This window comes from Nycticebus coucang, chromosome 9, assembly GCF_027406575.1.
Source record: "Nycticebus coucang isolate mNycCou1 chromosome 9, mNycCou1.pri, whole genome shotgun sequence".
Lineage (NCBI taxonomy): Eukaryota > Metazoa > Chordata > Mammalia > Primates > Lorisidae > Nycticebus > Nycticebus coucang.
In genome coordinates this window covers 92,210,570-92,232,702 of record NC_069788.1, presented here as the reverse complement: position 1 = coordinate 92,232,702, position 22,133 = coordinate 92,210,570, and the positions used below count along the sequence as shown (strand labels likewise).

The following is a 22,133-nucleotide window of genomic DNA, read 5'->3' as shown; positions in this document are numbered from 1 at the left end:
CTGAACAGACCAATTCCAAGCACTGAGATTAAAGAAACAATAAAAAATCTTCCAACCAAAAAATGCCCTGGTCCAGATGGCTTCACACCAGCATTCTATCAAACCTTCAAGGAAGAGCTCATTCCTGTATTGCAGAAATTATTCCAAAAAATCGAGGAAGAAGGAATCTTCCCCGACACATTCTATGAAGCAAACATCACCCTGATACCAAAACCAGGAAGAGACCCAACAAAAAAGGAGAATTTCAGACCAATCTCACTCATGAATATAGATGCAAAAATTCTCAACAAAATCCTAGCCAATAGATTACAGCTTATCATCAAAAAAGTCATACATCATGATCAAATTGGTTTCATCCCAGGGATGCAAGGCTGGTTTAACATACGCAAGTCCATAAACATTATCCACCATATTAACAGAGGCAAAAATAAAGATCTTATGATCCTCTCAATAGATGCAGAAAAAGCAGTTGATAAAATCCAGCATCCTTTTCTAATTAGAACACTGAAGAGTATAGGCATAGGTGGCACATTTCTAAAACTGATTGAAGCTATCTATGACAAACCCACAGCTAATATTTTACTAAATGGAGTAAAACTGAAAGCTTTTCCTCTTAGAACTGGAACCAGACAAGGTTGTCCTCTATCACCTTTACTATTCAACATAGTGCTAGAAGTTCTAGCCAATACAATTAGGCAAGACAAGGAAATAAAGGGAATCCAAATGGGAGCAGAGGAGGTCAAACTCTCCTTCTTTGCTGACAACATGATCTTATACTTAGAGAATCCCAAAGACTCAATCACAAGACTCCTAGAAGTCATCAAAAAATACAGTAATGTTTCAGGATATAAAATCAATGTCCACAAGTCAGTAGCTTTAGTATATGCCAATAACAGTGAAGGTGAGAAGCTAATTAAGGACACAACTCCCTTCACCATAGTTTCAAAGAAAATGAAATACCTAGGAATATACCTAACGAAGGAGGTGAAGGACCTCTACAAAGAAAATTATGAAATCCTCAGAAAAGAAATAGCAGGGGATTTTCACAAATGAAAGAACACACCATGCTCATGGATGCGCAGAATCAACATTGTTAAAATGTCTATACTTCCCAAAGCAATCTACCTATTCAATGCCATTCCTATCAAAATACCAATATCGTACTTTCAAGATTTGGAAAAAATGATTCTGCGTTTTGTATGGAACCAGAAAAAACCCCGTATAGCTAAAGCAGTTCTTAGTAATAAAAATAAAGCTGGGGACATCAGCATATCAGATTTTAGTCTGTACTACAAAGCCATAGTGGTCAAGACAGCATGTCACTGGGCAAAAATAGAGACATAGACACTTGGAATCGAATAGAAAAACTAAGAAATAAAACTAACATCTTACAACCACCTAATCTTCGATAAACCAAACAAGAATATACCTTGGGGGAAAGACTCCCTATTCAATAAATGGTGTTGGGAGAACTGGATATCCACATGTAAAAGACTGAAACTGGACCCACACCTTTCCCCACTCACAAAAATTGATTCAAGATGGATAAAGGACTTAAATGTAAGGCATGAAACAATAAAAATCCTCAAAGAAAGCACAGGAAAAACACTGGAAGATATTGGCCTGGGGAAAGACTTCATGAAGAAGACTGCCATGGCAATTGCAACAACAACAAAAATAAACAAATGGGACTTCATTAAACTGAAAAGCTTCTGTACAGCCAAGGAGACAACAACCAAAGCAAAGAGACAACCTACACAATGGGAAAGGATATTTGCATATTTTCAATCAGACAAAACCTTGATAACTAGGATCTATAGAGAACTCAATCCACATGAAAAAAGCCAACAATCCCTTATATCAATGGGCAAGAGACATGAATAGAACCTTCTCTAAAGACAGACGAATGGCTAACAAACATATGAAAAAATGTTCATCATCCCTATCTATTACAGAAATGCAAATCAAAACCACCCTGAGATACCATCTAACCCCAGCGAGAATGGCCCACATCACAAAATCTCAAAACTGCAGATGCTGGCAGTTGGATGTGGAAAGAAGGGAACACTTTTACACTGCTGGTGGGACTGCAAACTAGTACAACCTTTCTGAAAGGAAGTATGGAGAAACCTCAAAGCACTCAAGCTAGACGTCCCATTTGATCCTGCAATCCCATTACTGGGCATCTACCCAGAAGGAAGAAAATCCTTTTATCATAAGGACACTTGTAGTAGACTGTTTATTGCAGCTCAATTTACAATCGCCAAAATGTGGAAACAGCCTAAATGCCCACCAACCCAGGAATGGATTAACAAGCTGTGGTATATGTACACCATGGAATACTATTCAGCTATTAAAAAAAATGGAGACTTTACATCCTTCGTATTAACCTGGATGGAAGTGGAAGACATTATTCTTAGCAAAGCATCACAAGAATGGAGAAGCATGAATCCTATGTACTCAATTTTGATATGAGGACAATTAATGACAATTAAGGTTATGGGGGGGAGGAGAAGCAGAAAGAGGGACGGAGAGAGGGGGGTGGGGCCTTGGTGTGTGTCACACTTTATGGGGGCAAGACATGATTGCAAGAGGGACTTTGCCCAACAATTGCAACAGTGTAACCTGGCTTATTGTACCCTCAGTGAATCCCCAACAATAAAAAAAAAAAAAAGATATACACACACAAATATAAAAGCATAAAAGGGCACAAAAAGATTATCCCTTGGTGGGTAGCATTCTGTTTTGTGTTCTTTTGTTTTGTGTGATTTTCCTAAAGTAGAAAATACAATGTTTTTGTAATTTAAAAAAAGAGAGAGAAAACATTATATTGAGATAAATAAAATTTTGAAATATATAGCAGAAAAGTTACTTAAACATTCTAATAAAGCAAGAGTTAATTCTTCATAGTGACCAAGTTCTTCACATTGCTACTTATTTCACTCCCTACCTTTTCATAACTACACCAAATTCAACCTCAGATCATTTGATAAAAACTAACAGCACATACATTAAATTATATGGTTGCTGGACAGAAGTAATTAAATCAGTGAGAATGTCACATTACACTCCTACCATGGTAAGAGGCATTATCTAGAGTGAAGGTTAGGATTTATACAGTCTGAATGCCAGAGATACTTAAGAGTCACAGACTCCAGGTCAGGTGTGGTGGTTTATGCCTATAATCCCAAGCACTTTGGGAGATTAAGGCAGGAAGATCATTTGAGGTCAGCAGTTTGAGATCAGTCTGAGTAACACAGTGAGACCCTGTCTCTACAAAAAAATTTTAAGAAGGGGCCAGGCATGGTGGCTCACGCCTGTACCTAGCACTCTGGGAGGCCAAGGTGGATAGACTGCTTGAGCTCATGAGTTCAAGACCAGCCTGAGCAAGAACAAGAACCCGGCTCTAAAAAAAAAAAAAAAAAAAATAGCGAGGCATTGTGGTGATAAGCATCTGTAGTCCCAGCTACTCAGGAGGCTGAGGCAAGTGAATCGCTTGAGCCCTAGAGTTTGAGGTTGCTGTGAGATATGCCACAGCACTCTGCCCAGGGTGACAAAGTGAAACTATGTCTCAAAAAAAAAGGCTCGGCACCTTTACCTCAAGCAGCTAAGGCACCAGCCACATACACCAGAGCTGGCGGGTTCAAATCCAGCCTGGGCCTGCCAAACAATGACAACTACAAACAAAAAATGACCGGGCTTTGTGGCAGGCACCTGTAGTCCCAGCTACTTGGGAGGCTGAGGCAAGAGAATCGCTTAAGCTCAGGAGGTGGAGGTTGCTGTGAGCTATGATGCCACAGCACTCTACCCAGGGCGACAGCTTGAGGCTGTGTCTCAAAAACAAAAAAAAACTAGGTGAGTTAAGAGGATCACTTGAGCACAGGAGTTTGAGGCTGCATATGATAATGCCACTGCACTCCAGCCTTGGCAACAAAGTCTTGCTCTGTCTCAAAGAAAAAGAAAAAAAAAAAAAACAACTTACAGACTCCAGGGTGAAATTCACTAACACACACATTCTGTATCTAACTTTAGGTAGGTTATTAAATTTCTTTACCCTCAGTTTCTTCATCAGTAAAATGGAGGTAATTAATTTTGCAAGAATGAGCTAACAAAAAATGCTACTGAGTCTAACATTCAAGAAATGTTCAGTTAAAATGAAAGCAAAAAAAGAAAAAATTACCTTGCATTTTCCATTGCGCTAGAAGATGAAACTAGCTTTTCTTCCAATACTGTGACTTTCTTTCTTAGTTTAGCCTCTCTATCTTCTGCAGCCAAAACTTCACGGGTATAAGAATCTTCTGATTCTAAAAGATGATTACGCAATCTCTCTAGCTCCTGGTTTAACCAAAATTCTTTGTCTCGTAAACGCTGAACCTAGGTAAAGGACATTATTTTTCTTCTATAAAATACTCCCTTCCAAGACCCTCCACCAAACCACTTTCTCAAATCTTTTTACCATTACTGGGGTATATTAATTTTAGATGAATTTACACTGTCTCAAAAAAAAAAATAAATAAATAAGATTTTACAAAGAAAGCTTCCAGATGAATATTCAAGATGATTTTCATCTTTGTAAAAGAAAAGCTTTTACAAAGCTTTCTTTGTAAAATCTTTTTTTAGAGACAAGAGTTTCACTTTGTCACCCTCGGTAGAGTTCCGTGGTGTCACAACTCACAGCAACCTCCAGGTTTTGGGCTTAGGCAATTCTCTTGCCTCAGCCTCCTGAGTAGCTGGGACCTGGCTATTTGTTGTTGTTGTTGTCATTGCAATTTGGCTGGGGCCAGGCTCTCAATATATGACCAGCACCCTACTCACTGAATCACAGGTGTCGCCCTACTTTGTAAAATCTTATCCCTGGCTTGGTGCCCATAGCACAGGGGTTACAGCACCAGCCACATACACTGAGGCTGGCTTGGCAGGTTTGAACCCAGCCCTGGCCTGCTAAACAACACTGACAACTGCAACAAAAAACAGCCAGGCATAGTGGCAGGCACCTGTAGTCTCAGCTATTTGGGAGGCTGAGGCAAGAGAATTGCTTAAGCCCAAGAGTTGGAGGTTGCTGTGAGCTGTGACACCATAGCACTCTACCAAGGGCAACATAGTGAGACTCTGTCTCAAAAAAAAAAAAAAAGATCTTATTCCCTGAAGCTATGGTAGAAGTGGAATTATACAAAAGTGCTCTGTATACAAAATATTCTTTCAGAAAGACGACTTTCTCAGTAAGTCTAATTTTTTCATACTTTATGAGCAAGAACATTTTCTTATATCCAAGATACGCCATGGTTTACACTTTTGAAAATCAATAAAATGCATCTGGGGACATCAAAATCCTACTAAAGCACATCGGAGGAAGACAAAGAAGAATGACCAAAGAGAGAAATTAATTTTGATTGATAATCCTTCAAGATCTCTTACATAACAGTTATTAAACTATTGATTCACTGTTCCTTTAAAGCATGAATATACCTCATTCTGTAGGGCACTGTTTTCCATTTGTTTCTGTTTCAGCGACAACATGACTTGGTCTCTCTCCTGTTGAAATGTAACTGTCTTCTCCTGCATTGACTTAACTGCATTTAAGAGTTGATTCAATTCCCCAGTCTTGCCCTTTTGGAAAGAAATAACTTCAGCTTTAAAGAAAAATACATTAAAAAAAAAAGATGTTTCTTCATCAAATAATTAATTTAAAAATACAATAAGCTATGTCAAAGTCATCCAAGCCAAGGAAAGTCTGACAATCTGACACAGTCTAGAGAAACCTAAGGAAACACAACTTCTAAAATATAATGTGGTATCTTGGATAGCATCCTGGAACAGGAAAAGGGCACTGGTAGAAATCAAGCAATTCAAACAAACTGTGAACTTTAGTGAATAGTAATGCCTCAATACTGGTTCATTAGATGTGTCAAATGCACCATAGCAATGTAAAATGTTAACAATGGAAACTGGGTCTGAAGTATTTGAGAACTATCTCTATTTGAGAACTATCTCCATTATCTCTGCATCTTTTCTATAAATCTAAAACTATTCTAAAAGTTTATTAGGAATGTTTTAAAAGGAACCCAAAAGATAAAAATCTCTTCAAATTTACCCTATACAACAAAGTATTCACAAACTCCCACCCAAATCAACAAAATGTGTGTGCATGCTCGTCTGTCCATTCATAAGCATCCACAATTGTTATTAGAGAAAGTAACTTCACTGTAAAAGCGGGGCCATGGATTTCAGATGATAGATGGAATTCTAAAAAGCACATAATGCCTGAGCTCACAGGTTCAAGACCAGCCTGAGCCAGAGCGAGACCTTGCCTCCAAAAATAGTGGGGGCATTGTGGCAGGCGCCTGTAGTCCCAGCTACTTGGGAGGCTGAGGCAAGAGAATTGCTTGAGCCCAAGAGTTAGAAGTTGCTGTGAGCTATGACACCACAGCATCTACGGAGGGTGACAAAGTGAGACTATCTCAAAATAAAAAATAAGCACATAAAGTGCCAGGCTGTTTACAACCAACTCTTTTCTCTAATTCTTTAAAAATATGCATATTAAATGAATCTATTTATGATTTAGTACATTTTAAGTTTGTTTGTAAACTTTTCATTCAAGAATATATAATGAATACATAACTGGCGCCTGTTGCTCAGTGTTTAGGGCACCAGACACATGCACCAGGGTTGGTGGGTTCAAACCTGGCCCACGATTGCTAAACGATGACAACAATAACAACAACAACAAAATAGCTGGGTGTTGTAGCGGGTGCCTATAGTCCCAGCTACTTGGGAGGCCAGGGCAAAAGAATCACTTAAACCCAAGAGTTGGAGATATGACATCACAGCACTCTACGGAGGGTGACATAGTGAGACTCTGTCTCCAAAACTATACATATATGGTGCATCCCATTAAAACTAAAATATTAATTTAAAACCATCTGTTCCTTTCATCTCAATACCCTCTCTGGGACAGGGAGGCCAATGTTTTCCAAATAGATTTTCAGGGCCTGGCATTGTGGCTCACGCCTGTAATCTTAGCAATCTAAGAGGCTGAGGCTAGTGGATCACCGAGCTCAGGAGTTCAAGACCAGTGTGAGCCAAGAGCAAGACTCAGGCATTACTAAAAAAATGGAAAAATTACTGGGAGGCGGAGGTGGGTGGATTGCCTGAGCTCACAGGTTTGAGACCAGCCTGAGCTAGAGCGAGACCTCATCTCTAAAAATAGCCAGGTGTTGTGGTGGGTGCCTATAGTCCCAGCTACTCGGAGTGTTGGGGCAAGAGAATCACTTGAGCCCAAGAGTTTGAGGTTGCTGGGGGCTATCACACCACAGCACTCTATTGGGGGGGGGGGGGGGATAAAAAAAAAAAAAAAAAAGAAAAAAAAAATTAGCCAGGCGTTGTGGTAGGCGCCTTGCAGTTCCAGATACTTGGGAGGCTGACGCAAGAGGATGTCTGGAGCCTGGGGAGTTTGAGGTTGCTGTGAGGACACCATGGCACTCTAGCATAGGGCAACGGAGTCAGACTATCTCAAAAACAAATAAATAAACCCAAATAAATTTTCAGTTAATTTCTTTTTCACATCACAGAGAAAGGACAAATATTTGAGAAATTAAATAGATTTGAAAAATCTATTGAGGGCATCTCTTTCTCCCTAAAAAAAGGATATTACTGGCTTGGCACCTATAGCTCAGCAGCCAGGGTGCCAGCCACATACACCAGAGCTGGCAGGTTTGAATCCAGTCCAGGTCTGTCAAACAACAATGACAACTACAGGCTCAGTGCCTGTGGCTCAAGCAGCTAAGGTGCCAGCCACATACACCTGAACTGGCAGGTTTGAATCCAGCCTGGGCCCGCAAAACAACAATGATGGCTGCAACCAAAAAATAGCCAGGCATTGTGGCGGGTGCTTGTGGTCCCAGCTACTTGGGAGGCGGAGGCAGGAGAATGGCTCGAGCCCAGGAGTTGGAGGTTGCTGTGAGCTGTGATGCCACAGCACTCTACCCAGGGCGACAGCTTGAGGCTCTGTCTCAAAAAAAAAAAAAAACAATGACAATTACAACCACAAAATAGCCGGGCGTTGTTCTGGAGGCCTGTAGTCCCAGCAACTTGGGAGGCTGAGGCAAGAGAATTGCTTAGTCCAAGAGTTTGAGGTTGCTGTGAGCTGTGATGCCACTGGCACTCTACTGAGGGCGACAAAATGAGACTCTGTCTCAAAAAAAAAAAAAAAAATACTATTTATTATATTTAAAGTATAATCTAAAAGTACTCTTAAAACAGAGTATTAGAAGAAATTGTTTTATATTAATTACCTCCAAGTAAAATAATATTTACGTACTACTTAACTTAGGCAAGCTTCCTAAAAGGTAGGAGAGCCTTAATAAAATCTGTACACTTTAGATCTGTAAATGTCAATGAAATAGAACTAAACTGAACAAAATCCTAAAATTGCAAAAGAAAAAAATACATACAATGGAGGACTTCATTGTCCTACATTCCTGGGTTCTACTCTTTAGCCATCATATAGATTAAATCCAATTTTGGTTAGTGAGCAACAGGAAGCTCTAGCCTCTAAGTCTTTCTCACATCAATTATAGATCAGTCCATCAAAGTTCAGAAGTTATCTTTGAAGGGCGAAAAACCTCAACAATAACCATCGGTATACCTACTTATTCAGATGGCAAAGAAGAAAAGGAAATTTTCATAACTTTAATCCAATACTCTTAGAGAGACCTTAATTGGCAAATAAGGTTTAATCATTTCATATCTTGCACCTGGCAGCACGTACATGCTCAAGAATCACTAGTTGATACTCTTTTGTTCTGCCTTTCATCTCTTTTCCAAATTTCTATTACTAAAAGTATGGCATCACAGTAAAAAGGTACTATCAAACAAGCCCTACACAGCATCTATCATAGTATTAAGTTATTAAGTATGAAATGTCTGATTTCTGCAGTTTTTGGCCAGGGCTGGGTTTGAACCTGCCACCTCTAGCCTATGGGGCTGGTGCCCTACCCCTTTGAGCCACAGACGCCACCCTGAAATGTCTGATTTCCTTTGACAGTTGATATTTCTGACATTTCACTTTGACACTTCTTGGATTTTTGTTTTTAATTGTGAAGGGACAACCTCAATTCTTTCAAATGCATGTTGTGGCTTGTGATTATCTTACAAATGTTTTTCTAGAGCAATTTTTGTGAGATCATGTATAAGTCGAAAGTTGGTGCTTTTTTTGAGTTTCATTGTTGAATAAATGAACATTGACAGCTCAAAATATTAACTAAATGTTTGGGAAAGATGTGGCTAATCAATACACAGTATGTTGATGATGTGAGAAGTTCTGTTCTGGTGATTTTAATCTTGACAATGAGCAATGTGGGCCACCTGGGACCAAGGTGGATAATGAGCTGAAAGCTGTAGCGGAACTGAATCCATCTCAACTCTGTGTAAATTAGCAACAAGGTTTGATGTTACTATGCCAACAATATGGACCACCTGACACAAATCAGCAAAGTAAAAAAAGCTAAATAGATGAGTTCCACATGAACTGAGGAAGCATTAGAAGAAAAACTGTCTCAAAGCTTGCCTTTCTTTGCTGTCATGACATAAAGGCGAAAGAACCTTTTCTACATCATATTGTTACATGTGATGAAAATGGCTTCTTTTTTTTTTTTGTATATTCACAGAATCTCACTTTATCGCCCTCGGGAGAGTGCTGTGGCATCACACAGCTCACAGCAACCTCCAATTCCTAGGCTTAGGCAATTCTCTTGCCTCAGCCTCCCAGTAGCTGGGACTACAGGCACTCGCCACAATGCCTGGCAATTTTTTTGTTGCAGTTTGGCCGGGCCCGGTTTGAACCTGCCACCCTCAGTATATGGGGCCGGCGCCCTACCCACTGAGCCACAAGTGCCACCTGAAAATGGCTTCTTTTTAACAGTTGCAAGCATGCAGCACAATGGAGGCACACAGATGGAGTGCTAAAACAGTCTAAACCAAATATTCATCAAAAAAACCTAATGGTGTCTGTTTGGTGGTACAGCATTGATATTTATCTACTACAGCTTCATAAAACCTGATCAGTCGATTATAGCAGATGTCTACTGCAACCAGTTGGATGACATGCTGAAGACACTTGCAATTTAGCAGCTGAGACTGGTCAACAGAGATAGGCCAATCCTCTTCCAAAATGCAGAGGCTGGAGTTAGAAATTTTCTCTCATCCACCATATTCACCAGACCTTGCATCAACTGACCACCACTTCTTCCAGAGTTTGGACCACTTCTTACAAGGAAAAATACTCAGTTTTTAACAAGCTGTAGAAAACATCCTTTGCGATTTCATCACCACTTCCCCCCCAGGCTTCTTCCCTACTGGCACATACAAGCTACTTTTAAGATAGCAAAACTGTGTCAACAATGAGGTGCATACTTTAATTGTACTGCTTCTTGTTTGAGATATAATAAACTAAACTTTGATTTGAAATCATACATTTCAGATTTAATAACCTAATATAACAGGCGATTATATTAAATAATCTTATTAAAGAGCATGTAAAACGAATAGCATGTAAAAATTTAAATTTATCAAAAGCTATTGGCACTATTCATATAACTGCTATGACCCTCTGTTTTATGGTTGAATGAATAACCAATAAGGTCAAAACACACTCCAAGTCACATCAAGTGACAGAGCTGGGATCAGAATATTTACTGAGCCTACTAGGTGAAAAGTACTGCTCATAGCTAAAACTTTTCAAATTCCAGGTGGTAACTAAATGATTCATAAAAATCAATGAGTCATCCAGCATATTATCTTTTAAACAGAATATCACATGTAGTAAGGGCCATTTCTGGTTTCCCAACTTTTTACTCTCTCTCTCATACACACACACACTTTGTCACAATGTAAAATAAATATATATATATATATTTTTTTTTTTTTTTACTTTAGATCATGATAAAAGACACACTGCATATTTCACAGTGCTTTCCCATACCTATTAGAATCTCTGAAATGTTAATTAACCCTTACTAGCAGCTACAAAATATACCTAAAATTTCAGTTAAATTGACATGACTTCAAAATTCCCTCTGGGAACACACTTCTGGAGAAAAATATTAATTGCTACTAAATTATTTTTTTCTACTTAAGAAGCTGTCAAAAATTAATGTGTTATTAAAAATATTTGAAAATGCAACTGAAGTTGAACTTGTGTTTATTATTGTTTTTAAAATCACTAAATATTTGCAATAATTAAAAAAATAAAAATAAAAATATTTGGAAATGTCTAATAATTTGAGGAAGATAATTCCAGATGCCTCTAAAGAAAACTTATTTAGAATTTTGACACCTTGAAATAAATATTCCTAAGGGAACAAATTCAGTCCTCCTCAAAGAGAGTATCAATAAAGTATGAATTTAAAAATCTCCTCCACACCCAATTTCCTTCTACAATACTCCAGCCAGAACATACCTGTTCTTTTTCTTTCAATAGTTGCTCAAAAGCAAGAGCCTTCTCCTTCATGGAATGACACTCAAACTCTTTTTCTCGCAGCATCATAGAAAATTTCATATTAGTCTCTTGTAATGCTTGATATTCTGTTTCCTTTCCCTTACATGTTTCTACTATTTTTTCATTTTCCCCTTTTAATTTACTAATGTCCATTTCTAAAATTAATATTCTCTCCTTCAGGTTTGTTACTGCCTGCCTCAAAAGTTCATTTTCATTTACTTTGTTAGTGAAATTTTCATTTGAAGAAAGTAATTGATCACTTTTGGCTTTGATTAGGAGGTCTTTTTCCTTAAGTAATTTTTGTAAAACATCTTGTTTCTCCTTTAGCTGCTTCATTTCTGAATCAGTTTGTTCGTATTTTTTTCTTTCCATATCTGAAGTGGCAGCAATTGAGTCAGACAATCTGTGATTATTTTCCTGAAGAGTTTTAATTGTTGCATCTTTTTCTTGCAGTGATTTCCTGAGCTCTTCTATCTCTTGCTGAAGAGACTGAGAAGACTCACTTGATACACGAGATGTACTTACTGTAAGCGACTTTGCTGACTGAGGAGTAAGCAATGCTCCAGAAGAGAGCTGGGGTGAAATAATATCAAGTTTTCCTAAAAGAAGATCCTTGGTATTACAAAGCTGCCCTATGCTATGTTGAACTTGTGCTAATTCCTGCCCAAAATTTTTTAGTTTGGTTTCATTCTGCTCATAACTTTGGATCAGGCCAGTATAGTCCACTTGTAATTTAGAATTATTATCACTCTCAACCAAAACTTGTGCCTGAAGTTGATGAAGTTCTTCCTGAAGCTGAGCTGACTCATGTTGCATGTTCTGTACTGTGGTCATAACCTGTTGTTTCCACTCTTCCATTTTCTTTACTTGCTGTTTTAATTTATCACGTTCCTGTAGGAGCTCCTCAAACTGATTACTGTTGACACCTCCAACCTCATTACCAGAGCTAGAGGTTTGTAAAACTGCCAGTAAAGTCTGACATTTCTGACTTAAGGCATCTATTTCAATGTCTTTTTCTCGAATGATACGTGATAAATTTTGAACAGTTTCTCTAAACATATCTTGGCCACTGCTTTCAAATCTAGTAGACAGTTTTTTATTTTCATCTTGCAGCTTATTGAGAGCTGCTTCTTTGGCAGCAACTATATCCATCATTTTGTGATATTCTGTTTTTAAATGGCTGTTTTCCCTTGTTTTCTCATTGAAAATAGCTAACACTCGTTCTTTTTCCATAGCATAGGCCTGCAGTTGCTGTTGAAGGTCAACAACATCTGGGGTATAGGAAGCTGAGGAAATTCTAGCATGAAGAGCTTGTATCTCTAAATCTTTCTGCTGGATAATTTGAGTTAGTTTACCAACCTCATCTCTGCACAACTGATCAATCTGTTTAGTTAAAGATATATTCTTTTCATTTAGAAGTTTAATCTCTAGCTCTCGTTCTTTTATTCCTTTCACCAACTTTTCAGTTTCAGCTTTAGATAAATCATGCTTTTCACTTCCATTTTCTATATTAAGGCGCTGAACTTTAGTTTCTTGAAAAATATCAGAATTCTCTGTTAGAATGTCCTGTCTTTCTTCATGCAGCTGGGTTTTGATTTGTTCAACTGTTTTTTGCAAATTCTTAATTTCCTCATCTTTCTCTATAAAGAGCGCGGTGTGGGTGACATTCATCTGCTCATGCTGGCTTCTAAACTCATCCATTTCCTTCTTCTGCTCCTGTAAAGACTGAAGTAGTTGCATCTTATTCTGGTTTTGATCTTCAATTATCTTTTGATAACGCTGAATTTCTTTTTCAAGACGATCCTTGAGTCTATTCAGCTGAGACGCCTCAGATTCTAGTTCGGTGACACTGTCAAGGGTTTTAGGGTCGGCCACAGGAGCAGCTTCAGTCTGCTGCTCCCTGAGCTGTTCCAGTTCTTCTTGTAGATGATTGTTTTCTTCTTTCATGGATCCAAGACGTCTATCCCTTTCCTCTAAGGTCTGCTTCAAAATTTCATTTTTTCTTAAGGCCTGAAAATATTCCCCCTGCAGCTCTGAACTTCTCTTTTGAAGTTTTTCAATAACAATTGCTTTCTCGTGTATAAGCTGTGCCAATCGCTTCTGTTCTTCTAAACTAGATGACAAAGTGTTCTTAGTTTCTTTATGATTGGCATCCATTTGCTCAATATTCTTTTTGAGTTCTGCTATTTCAAAGTCTTTCTTTTGACTGAGTTTAATCAGACATTCCTGTTCCCGCTGTGAGGCAGAGGCATTCACATTACGTGCACTGGACAGTTCTTCAATGGTTTGCTCATACTTGTTTGCTTCTTCCAACAGTCTCTTTTCGGCCCGACACAACTCTGCTTCTATCTGTCCTTTTTCCATTTTTAGGGTCTCCACAATAGTACTGTTTTCCAGAGAAATCTGATTGTTACCAGCAATAGATTCTTCCAATTGATGTCTTACATCTTCACATGCTAAAACCAACTTTTCATTTTCCATTTTGAGATCAAAACCAATTTTCTTTAAATTTTCATTGAGCTGTTCTAGTTCTGAAACATTTTGCTTTAAGTGCCTAACTTCAGCTTCTCTTTCTTTTAGTAAGTTATCCTTAAAATTACTGCTAGAGTCTTGATTAAGAGACTGAATTAACTCAATTCTGACTCTAGAAAGCTCCTCTTCCTTTTGTCTAACATTTTCCCTTAGTTCAAAGTTCTCCTTCTGGGTGTTCAAATTATTTTCTTGTGATTTATTTAGCTGGTCTACTAAATCTTCTACTTTATCCTCAAGCTTCTGCTTGGTTAAATATAAATCATTTATGACCAGTTCACTTTGAATTAATTTTTCTTTCTGTACATCTAATTCTTTAGTAATGTTTATTTTATCATCTTCAAATTGACAAACTCTCTTTTTTTCATCATCTAGATCCTGTTTCAGTTTACTGATGATGCTATCTCCTTCATTTCGTTGTTTTGATAGTTGATCTTTCATCAAAATCATGTGCTGAAAGAAAAAATAATTTGCTAGTAATGTCACAGTTTCTCATTTTACTACCCAAAGAAAATTTTATAAAATTTCATACATAATAAAATAATAATCTCAGATATTTCTAATTCTTTTTAAAAATAATTTTTCTCTACCACAACATCCCCTACAAAATTATTTACTAACATCTTACAGCAAGTCAATTTTGCCATTTTTTTTCATTTTATCATTTTATGGATAAGGATTTAAAGCCAAAGGCAATAAATTATGTGTCATTTTCAACTCTTAAAACACTTACACAGGAATCAACAAGCTTGTTTTCATGGAGCAAATTTTACTGAACACAGCCAAACTCATATGTTTATATATCCTAAGAGCAGAGTTTAGTAATTACAACTAAGACTATATGTACCACAAAGCGTTTTACAAAATAAGCTTCTCAACCTCTATGACTAGAGCATTAATAAACTAAAACATTGGGCGGCGCCTGTGGCTCAGCGAGTAGGGCGCCGGCCCCACATGCCGAGGGTGGCGGGTTCAAACCCAGCCCCGGTCAAACTGCAACAACAAAAAAAAAAATAGCCGGGCGTTGTGGCGGGCGCCTGTAGTCCCAGCTACTAGGGAGGCTGAGGCAAGAGAATCGCGGAAGCCCAGGAGTTAGAGGTTGCTGTGAGCCGTGTGACGCCACGGCACTCTACCCGAGGGCAGTACAGTGAGACTCTGTCTCTACAAAAAAAAATAAAAAAAAAATAAAAAAATAAAAATAAACTAAAACATTAACTAAAATCACAAAATTAAATTACAGCCATTGGTTTTTACACATTGATCCAGTATTAAGTCTACCTCACTGTCCTTAATATAGTAGTATTACCTTTGTAGCTGCTTGGTTTTGTTTGTCCAGTTCTTCTAACTCAGCTATCAGTATTTCCTTTTCGGTAATACTCTGATTAAGTTCTTGTTCCTTTGCCTCCAAATTAAGTCTTAAGTTGTGTAATTCTGAATCCAAACTCATGTCTCTCATAGCTGTACTTTTGATTACTTCATATTCATTGTTCAATTTTAAAAGTGATATCTGAAGTCCTTCCTAAAAGGGAAAAAAGGCAACAATACTGTCAAAAAGGAGACACCAAAAGATTAAAATATGTATATGTATGTGTATATATATATATATACACATAACTTGAGAATCTACTGTAAATGCTCTGTATTAGAAACGTTACTGAACAGTATATCTCAATAATGATATATAAATAACTACAGCCTTTGTGTGCTATTTTATTTGCAGCTTCAAACAAAACATTTCTATAACCTAGACAAGATGCAATGATTGTAAGCTTATCTTCTAGTTCCAATTTCTTTATATAAAAAGTCCCCATTTGAGAGCCTAAATTCCTTAATTAAAAGAGCCTGATATGGACCTCATAAAAGAGATCCAACAAAAGTATTATTAAAGCATCTTCATTATAATTCTTATTTACTTCTAACTCAAAAGTTTATTCTAACCTACATCTGAAAGATGGAAAGAGCATTCCCTTATGTCTTTGTAAAGTTATCTATTCAATTAGGAAAACCACAAACATTTTTTTTCAGGTAGATCTTGTGAGCATACACAGCCTTGTAGATACTTTTGGCATCGTTAGTAAGAAGACCCAAGGCAGACACAGTTCAAGAAAGTGTTACAACAGACTACTTAATACCAAAAGAAAAGAGAAATAGCTACCAGGAATAGCTACACAATCAAATATTATAGGTCCTACTATCAGCTATACACCAAGAGGTCTGCAAACTATAAAATATACCTAGGTCAAACTGATAAAGAACAGAATAAAGAGAAGAGTAAGAGAACAAAGAAAAAATATGCCTGTATAATACAGTAATTAAAAAATGATTGGGAGACACTATTGGCATTTAATATGTAGAAAAAGGGGTAGCAAGAATCAAACAGTACATAGGACAGTGCACACAACTAAGTATTTTCCCACTTAACACCAACAGAGCCCCTTTTTGAGCAAAACATTGCTTAAATGCTAATGTGGAAAGATGCTAAAAACAATGTCAAGATATCTATGTGAAAGAACAGTAATGATGGTATCTGACATTTTTGCTTTTAAAAGCCATTTATATATATATAATCACACATGCATAGATATAGTATAGAAAGAAATACCAGAAATTGGTAAAAGACCAAGCAAAAGAGGTACAAAGGATATACCACTTATACTGTTTGTAGTTTGTCAATATATATTACTGAACATATATATCATTAAGTAGGTATTACTTTTAAAAAGCTAAGTATTTAAATTGAGTTAAGATATCAGCCTTTAAGTTAATAATACCAGGTTACAAATGTCTTATATTTAAGCACCTGCCTTAGCCAAAGAATCACCCCAAAGTGGTACAAACCAAAATACATCTCCCGAGACACACTATCTATTCCATCCTTTCTACACAAAAAAAGACCTGATTTCCACCACTGAAATTGCCCCTCTTTACCCCTTACCACTAAAAAATTCCTGTCCACCACAATAGACACATTCTGAGGCAGATAAACCCTATATAAGGTCATTTCAGTATGCTACTCCAGACGGCCCAATCCCCCAGTGCATGCTGTTGCTGTCAGGACTTCATCTGCAACCAAAACAAGGCCTTTACTTACCCTTCCTGCTCATATCAGTGTGCCTAATAACTTATCTCTAAACATAAACTCTGGCCAGTCTCATACTCTGAACCTTGCCCAGGTACTTCAACTTGTCCTGACAAACATTAGTGAGATCAGCTTTCTCCTCAGGACTCCCAATAACTGAACATTTAATTTTGATAAAAACTGGCCCTTAGCTGTGAACTATAATATACACAGCATTTTAATTCTGCCCCCCATTTTTACAGCACCCACCTTTTCTTGACTCAATATTGACTTCTCTTTTTCTAAAACTTGAACTTGCGTTTTAAGTTTCAGATTGTCTTCAGTGAGACTGTTATCCTACAAAAAAGTTAAAGCCAGTGTTTTCAGATAATAAGAAATTTCTAGTTTACAGAAAAGCAGGCAAGCTATACAACTGTGTGCTTCTACTCAGTATTTCTTCTATGACATATAAAAATTTTAAGAATGCAAAACAAATTATAAGAATGCAACACTGGACCCCCTTGGACCCCCTAAAGCAGCGGTTCTCAACATGTGGGAGGCGACCCACAGGAACTGTATTAAAGGCTCGCGGCATCAGGAAGGTTGAGAACCACTGACCCACAGGTGGTCATTCATTTTAGACATTCTTATGAGGATTTATTTGAAAATTATTAGAAACAACTCCTGAATTCCTTAAGAAAAATCAAAACTCATTCCTTATTTTGGTATAGGATTGCTTCTACTATCTCTACACATATAACATTTGTCAAATTAATATTCAAAGAGATATACCTGCATTTTTCAATTATGAAACTTCTTAAATTACATCAATTTATAATGTAAAAAGTTAACGTTTCTGTTATTAATCGGAAAACATAAGATTACTGAGACAAAAATTCCCAGGGTTAATTTATAAGACAAAAGTTTCTGGGGTTAGTTCACATGTATTTGTAAAACAAACAAACAAACCAAAACACACAAAATAAGCAAATTTTTCTTTGTAAACCAATGACAAAATCTTTCCTCCTTAAATGTATTTACCTGGTTTAAACCAGTCAGTCTCATTATTTCCTTTTCCGCATCTGTAAAGACAAAGCAATTTGACATTAAAATTATTTAGAATAACTTACTACCTCTAATGTATGTAGAATAACTTACATACCTTAAACTCAGGAATGCAACCCATTTAAAACAAAGCATATATCTAAGTTCAATTAGCAAGCACTAACAGTTCTTTTTCTTTTTTTTTTTTTTGAGACAGAGCCTCAAGCTGTCGCCCTGGGTAGAGTACCACGGCATCACAGCTCACAGCAACCTCCAACTCCTGGGCTCAAGCGATTCTCTTGCCTCAGCCTCCCAAGTAGCTGGGATTATAGGTGCCTGCCACAACGCCCGGCTACTTTTTTGGTTGCAGCCGTCATATTGTCGTTTGGCAGGCCCAAGCTGGATTCGAACCCGCCAGCTCAGGTGTATGTGGCTGGCGCCTTGGCCGCTTGAGCCACAGGTGCCAAGCCAGCACTAACAGTTCTGAGTGAACATTTTCATTTTATATTATTATTTTGAATATATCAAATAAATAATATAAATGCCAGTTTAAAAGTATGTTGAAATCCAATTTATGGAAAAGTATAAGAAAGAATTGTAACTATTCTGGATGAGTCATAAGTTATTGCCTTGATAACAATACAAATAACAACTATGTTTCAAAATGAGTTGATTACTTTGAGTAGCAAGAAATAGTTTTAGATCTAAGATTAAAAGAAATAACTTAAAAACAATAAATACATATTAATACCACAAGAATACAACAATCTTTCCATTATCTAAAGTGCTTCATGCTTGAACCCAGGAGTTTGAGGTTGCTGTGAGCTATGACGCCACGGCACTCTACCAAGGGCAACAAAGTGAGACTCTGTCTCATTTAAAAAAAGGAAAAATAAATAAAGTGATTCAGACATGAGTGCTGATAAAAAGACCATTCAATTTGGCATTACCAATAGGTCTATAAGAAGAAGAGGTTCTAGAAGAGGAGCACAAAGACAATATCCTGAGTTCAACTGAAATAATTGATTTAACATTCATTAAGGAAACACTGAGCATTTACTGAATTGTTTTTTGTTGTTTTTTTTTTTGAGACAGAGTCTCACTTTGTCGCCCTTGGTAGAGTGCCGTGGCATCATAGCTAACAGCAACCTCAAACTCTTGGGCTCAAGTGATTCTCTTACCTCAGCCTCCCAAGTAGCTGGAACTACATGTGCCCGCCACAATGCCTGGCTATTTTTAGAGATGAGGTCTCATTCTGGCTGAGGCTGGTCTTGAACCTGTAAACTCAAATGATCCTCCCACCTCAGCCTCCCAGAGTGCTGAGATTATAGGCATGCCACCTGTAATTCCAGTAAAAATGCAGTAAATGAACCATTGCGCCCAGTCCATTTACTCTATTTTTATATATAATATTTTATTTATAATGTTTATTTTATTACTAAGAGGCCAGGTGGTAGACAAAAGCTGGAAGAATGTAGTCATTGCTCTCAAAGAGCTTATAATTCAGAAGAGCAAACAAACCAGCAAACCCACGATTATAATATAGTACAATATAGGAAGTATAGGTGCTGTGAAAGCAAAAAGGATAAACATCTGGCCAGATGTGGTGGCTCACACCTATAATCCCAACACTTGAGAGGCCACAACTGGAGAATCACTTGAGGTTAAGAGTTCAAAACCAGCCTGGGCTATTAAGATATCAAATTAGTTGGGCATAGTGGTGTGCACCTATAGTCTCAGCTACTTGGGAGGCTGAGGCAAAATGATCACTTTGAGCCCAGGAGTTTGAGGGTGCAGTGAGTTATGAATCCCATCACCGTACTCCAGTCTGAGTAACAGAGCAAGACTCTGTCTGAAACAAGGGTGGGGGTGGGTGGGCAGCTAACAGGGGGAACGAATGGGGCCAGGGAAGTGGCAGCACAAGGTAACTCCCAGGGAATCAATACACTAATAGTCAGCTAAAAGAGACATAGAGATACACGCAGAGAAAGCAGCAAATGCAAAGGGAACAGAGTGAAGAGGCAACACTGCTGGTTGAAGGACCTACAGAAAGAAAGTTCAGTGTGGCTAAAGCTTAGAATGTTAAGAGAACAGGAAGAGTAAAAGCTGAAGAGGCAGACATGAACCAGATCATCATGGACACTGTATTTCCAACTAAGAAGTTTACACTTTATCCTAAAGTTCAGTGGGACACACAAAGTACTAAAAGCAGGGGAGTAACCCGCTTTGCATTTCTGAAAAATTATTCTGGCTGTTTAACAAAAAAGATGGATTAAAGAAGAAATTATGAAGACCAGAGAATAAAAACAACTGACACTTTATATTGACTTTTGACCAGATACTGTCTTAAAAAGAATGTTGTCACTAGTAATTTATAGAAATCCTCATTACTACAACAACTAGGAGGAAGATACTATTGTTCTCTCCTACTGATGGATAAATAAATCAAGGCACAGAGATGTTAACTTGCCTGAGGTCAGTTAGTTAGTCACACAGCTCGAGACAGTCTCACTCTGTTGCCCCAGGCCAGAGGGCAGTGGCAGCAGGCTAGTTGACAACCACTTTAGACTGCGGGTTCAAGCAATCCTCCAGTTGCCTGCCACAACACTCAGGTAACTTTTCTATTTTTAGCAGAGACTAGGTCTTGCTCTTGCTTAGGCTGGTTTCAAACTCCTGAGCTCAAATGATTCTCCTGCCTTGGCCCCCGAGAGTGCTAGGATTATAGGCCTGAGCCACTGCACATGGCCAACCACTATGCTATACTGCGCCATCGAGAGATCTATTACAGGGAACATAGACAAAAAGCAATGATGGGGCGGCGCCTGTGGCTCAGTCGGTAAGGCGCTGGCCCCATATACCGAGGGTGGCGGGTTCAAACCCGGCCCCGGCTGAACTGCAGCCAAAAAATAGCCGGGCATTGTGGCGGGCGCCTGTAGTCCCAGCTACTCCGGAGGCTGAGGCAAGAGAATCGCTTAAGCCCAGGAGTTGGAGGTTGCTGTGAGCTGTGTGAGGCCACGGCACTCTACCGAGGGCGATAAAGTGAGACTCTGTCTCTACAAAAAAAAAAAAAAAGCAATGGTGATCAGCTGAAATAATTCCATGGCAATGAAATGGAAACAGGGGAAAGGACTAGGGCAATAGGTATTTTTTTAAGCAAATAAATTCAAATGAAAAATGAATGTCAGTTTACTTATTTATTTTTAGAGATGGGGTCTTGTCTGTCATGCAGTGGCACAATCATAGCATACAGTAGCCTCAAACACCTAGGCTCAAGCAATACTCCTACCTCAGCCTCTCATATAGCTCAAACTACAAATGTATAGTTTTGTTTTTTTTTTTTTAAGGGATAGGGTCTCTATCTCCTGGCCTCAAGCAAGCCTCCTGAATTGCTGGAATTGTAAGTGTGAGCCATCATACCCAGCTTCATAAATTTCTTTTATTTATTTATTTATTTATTCATTCATTTATTTATTTATTGAGACAGAGCCTCAAGCTGTCACCCTGGGTAGAGTGCTATGGCTTCACAGCTCACAGCAACCTCCAGCTCCTGGGCTTACATGATTCTCTTGCCTCGGCCTTCCAAGTAGTTGGGACTAAAGTCACCCACCACAACACCTATTTTTTGGTTGTAGTTATTGTTGTTTGGCAGGCCCAGGCTGGATTTGAACCCACCAGCTCTGATGTATGTGGCCGGCGCCTTAGCCACTTGAGAGCGCCAAGCCCATCATTTATTTTTAAAAGAACAGAGGTACTTTGATTGAAGTCAGTGAGAAGAAAGTCCAGAACTCTACCACACTGCCTTCCCTTTGCCTGCATGGCAGCTTCCTGGACTGATACACCTGTGAGAAACTCTAGCCCTGCTCTGGGAAACAATCCTGAAGTATCACTGAACCAGATAGAGGCTAAAGAAATAAAATCTCCAGGACTTGCTAGGTAATGAGACCTAGCTTTTTGTTTTGGGAGCCTGGTAAATGCTGTCAATCACCAAGGCAGGGAAAGGGAGGGGAG

The 22,133-nt window shown here is 38.2% G+C and overlaps 1 protein-coding gene across 3 annotated transcripts in view; it reads right to left on the bottom strand.

Moving 5' to 3' along the window:
- TRIP11 (thyroid hormone receptor interactor 11) overlaps positions 1 to 22,133 on the bottom strand; it is an 82,533-nt gene that overhangs the window by 40,175 nt on the left and 20,225 nt on the right. For 2 of the 3 annotated variants that reach the window (XM_053602394.1, XM_053602395.1), the window contains exons 8-13: positions 18,123 to 18,163; positions 17,352 to 17,438; positions 15,330 to 15,542; positions 11,456 to 14,476; positions 5,467 to 5,607; positions 4,181 to 4,374 (exon numbers count right to left, since the gene is read on the bottom strand). In XM_053602394.1, the coding sequence (XP_053458369.1) occupies positions 4,181 to 4,374; positions 5,467 to 5,607; positions 11,456 to 14,476; positions 15,330 to 15,542; positions 17,352 to 17,438; positions 18,123 to 18,163 (3,697 nt within the window). The remainder of the gene's footprint in view (positions 1 to 4,180; positions 4,375 to 5,466; positions 5,608 to 11,455; positions 14,477 to 15,329; positions 15,543 to 17,351; positions 17,439 to 18,122; positions 18,164 to 22,133) is intronic. The other variant, XR_008382428.1, reaches the window with a different exon arrangement.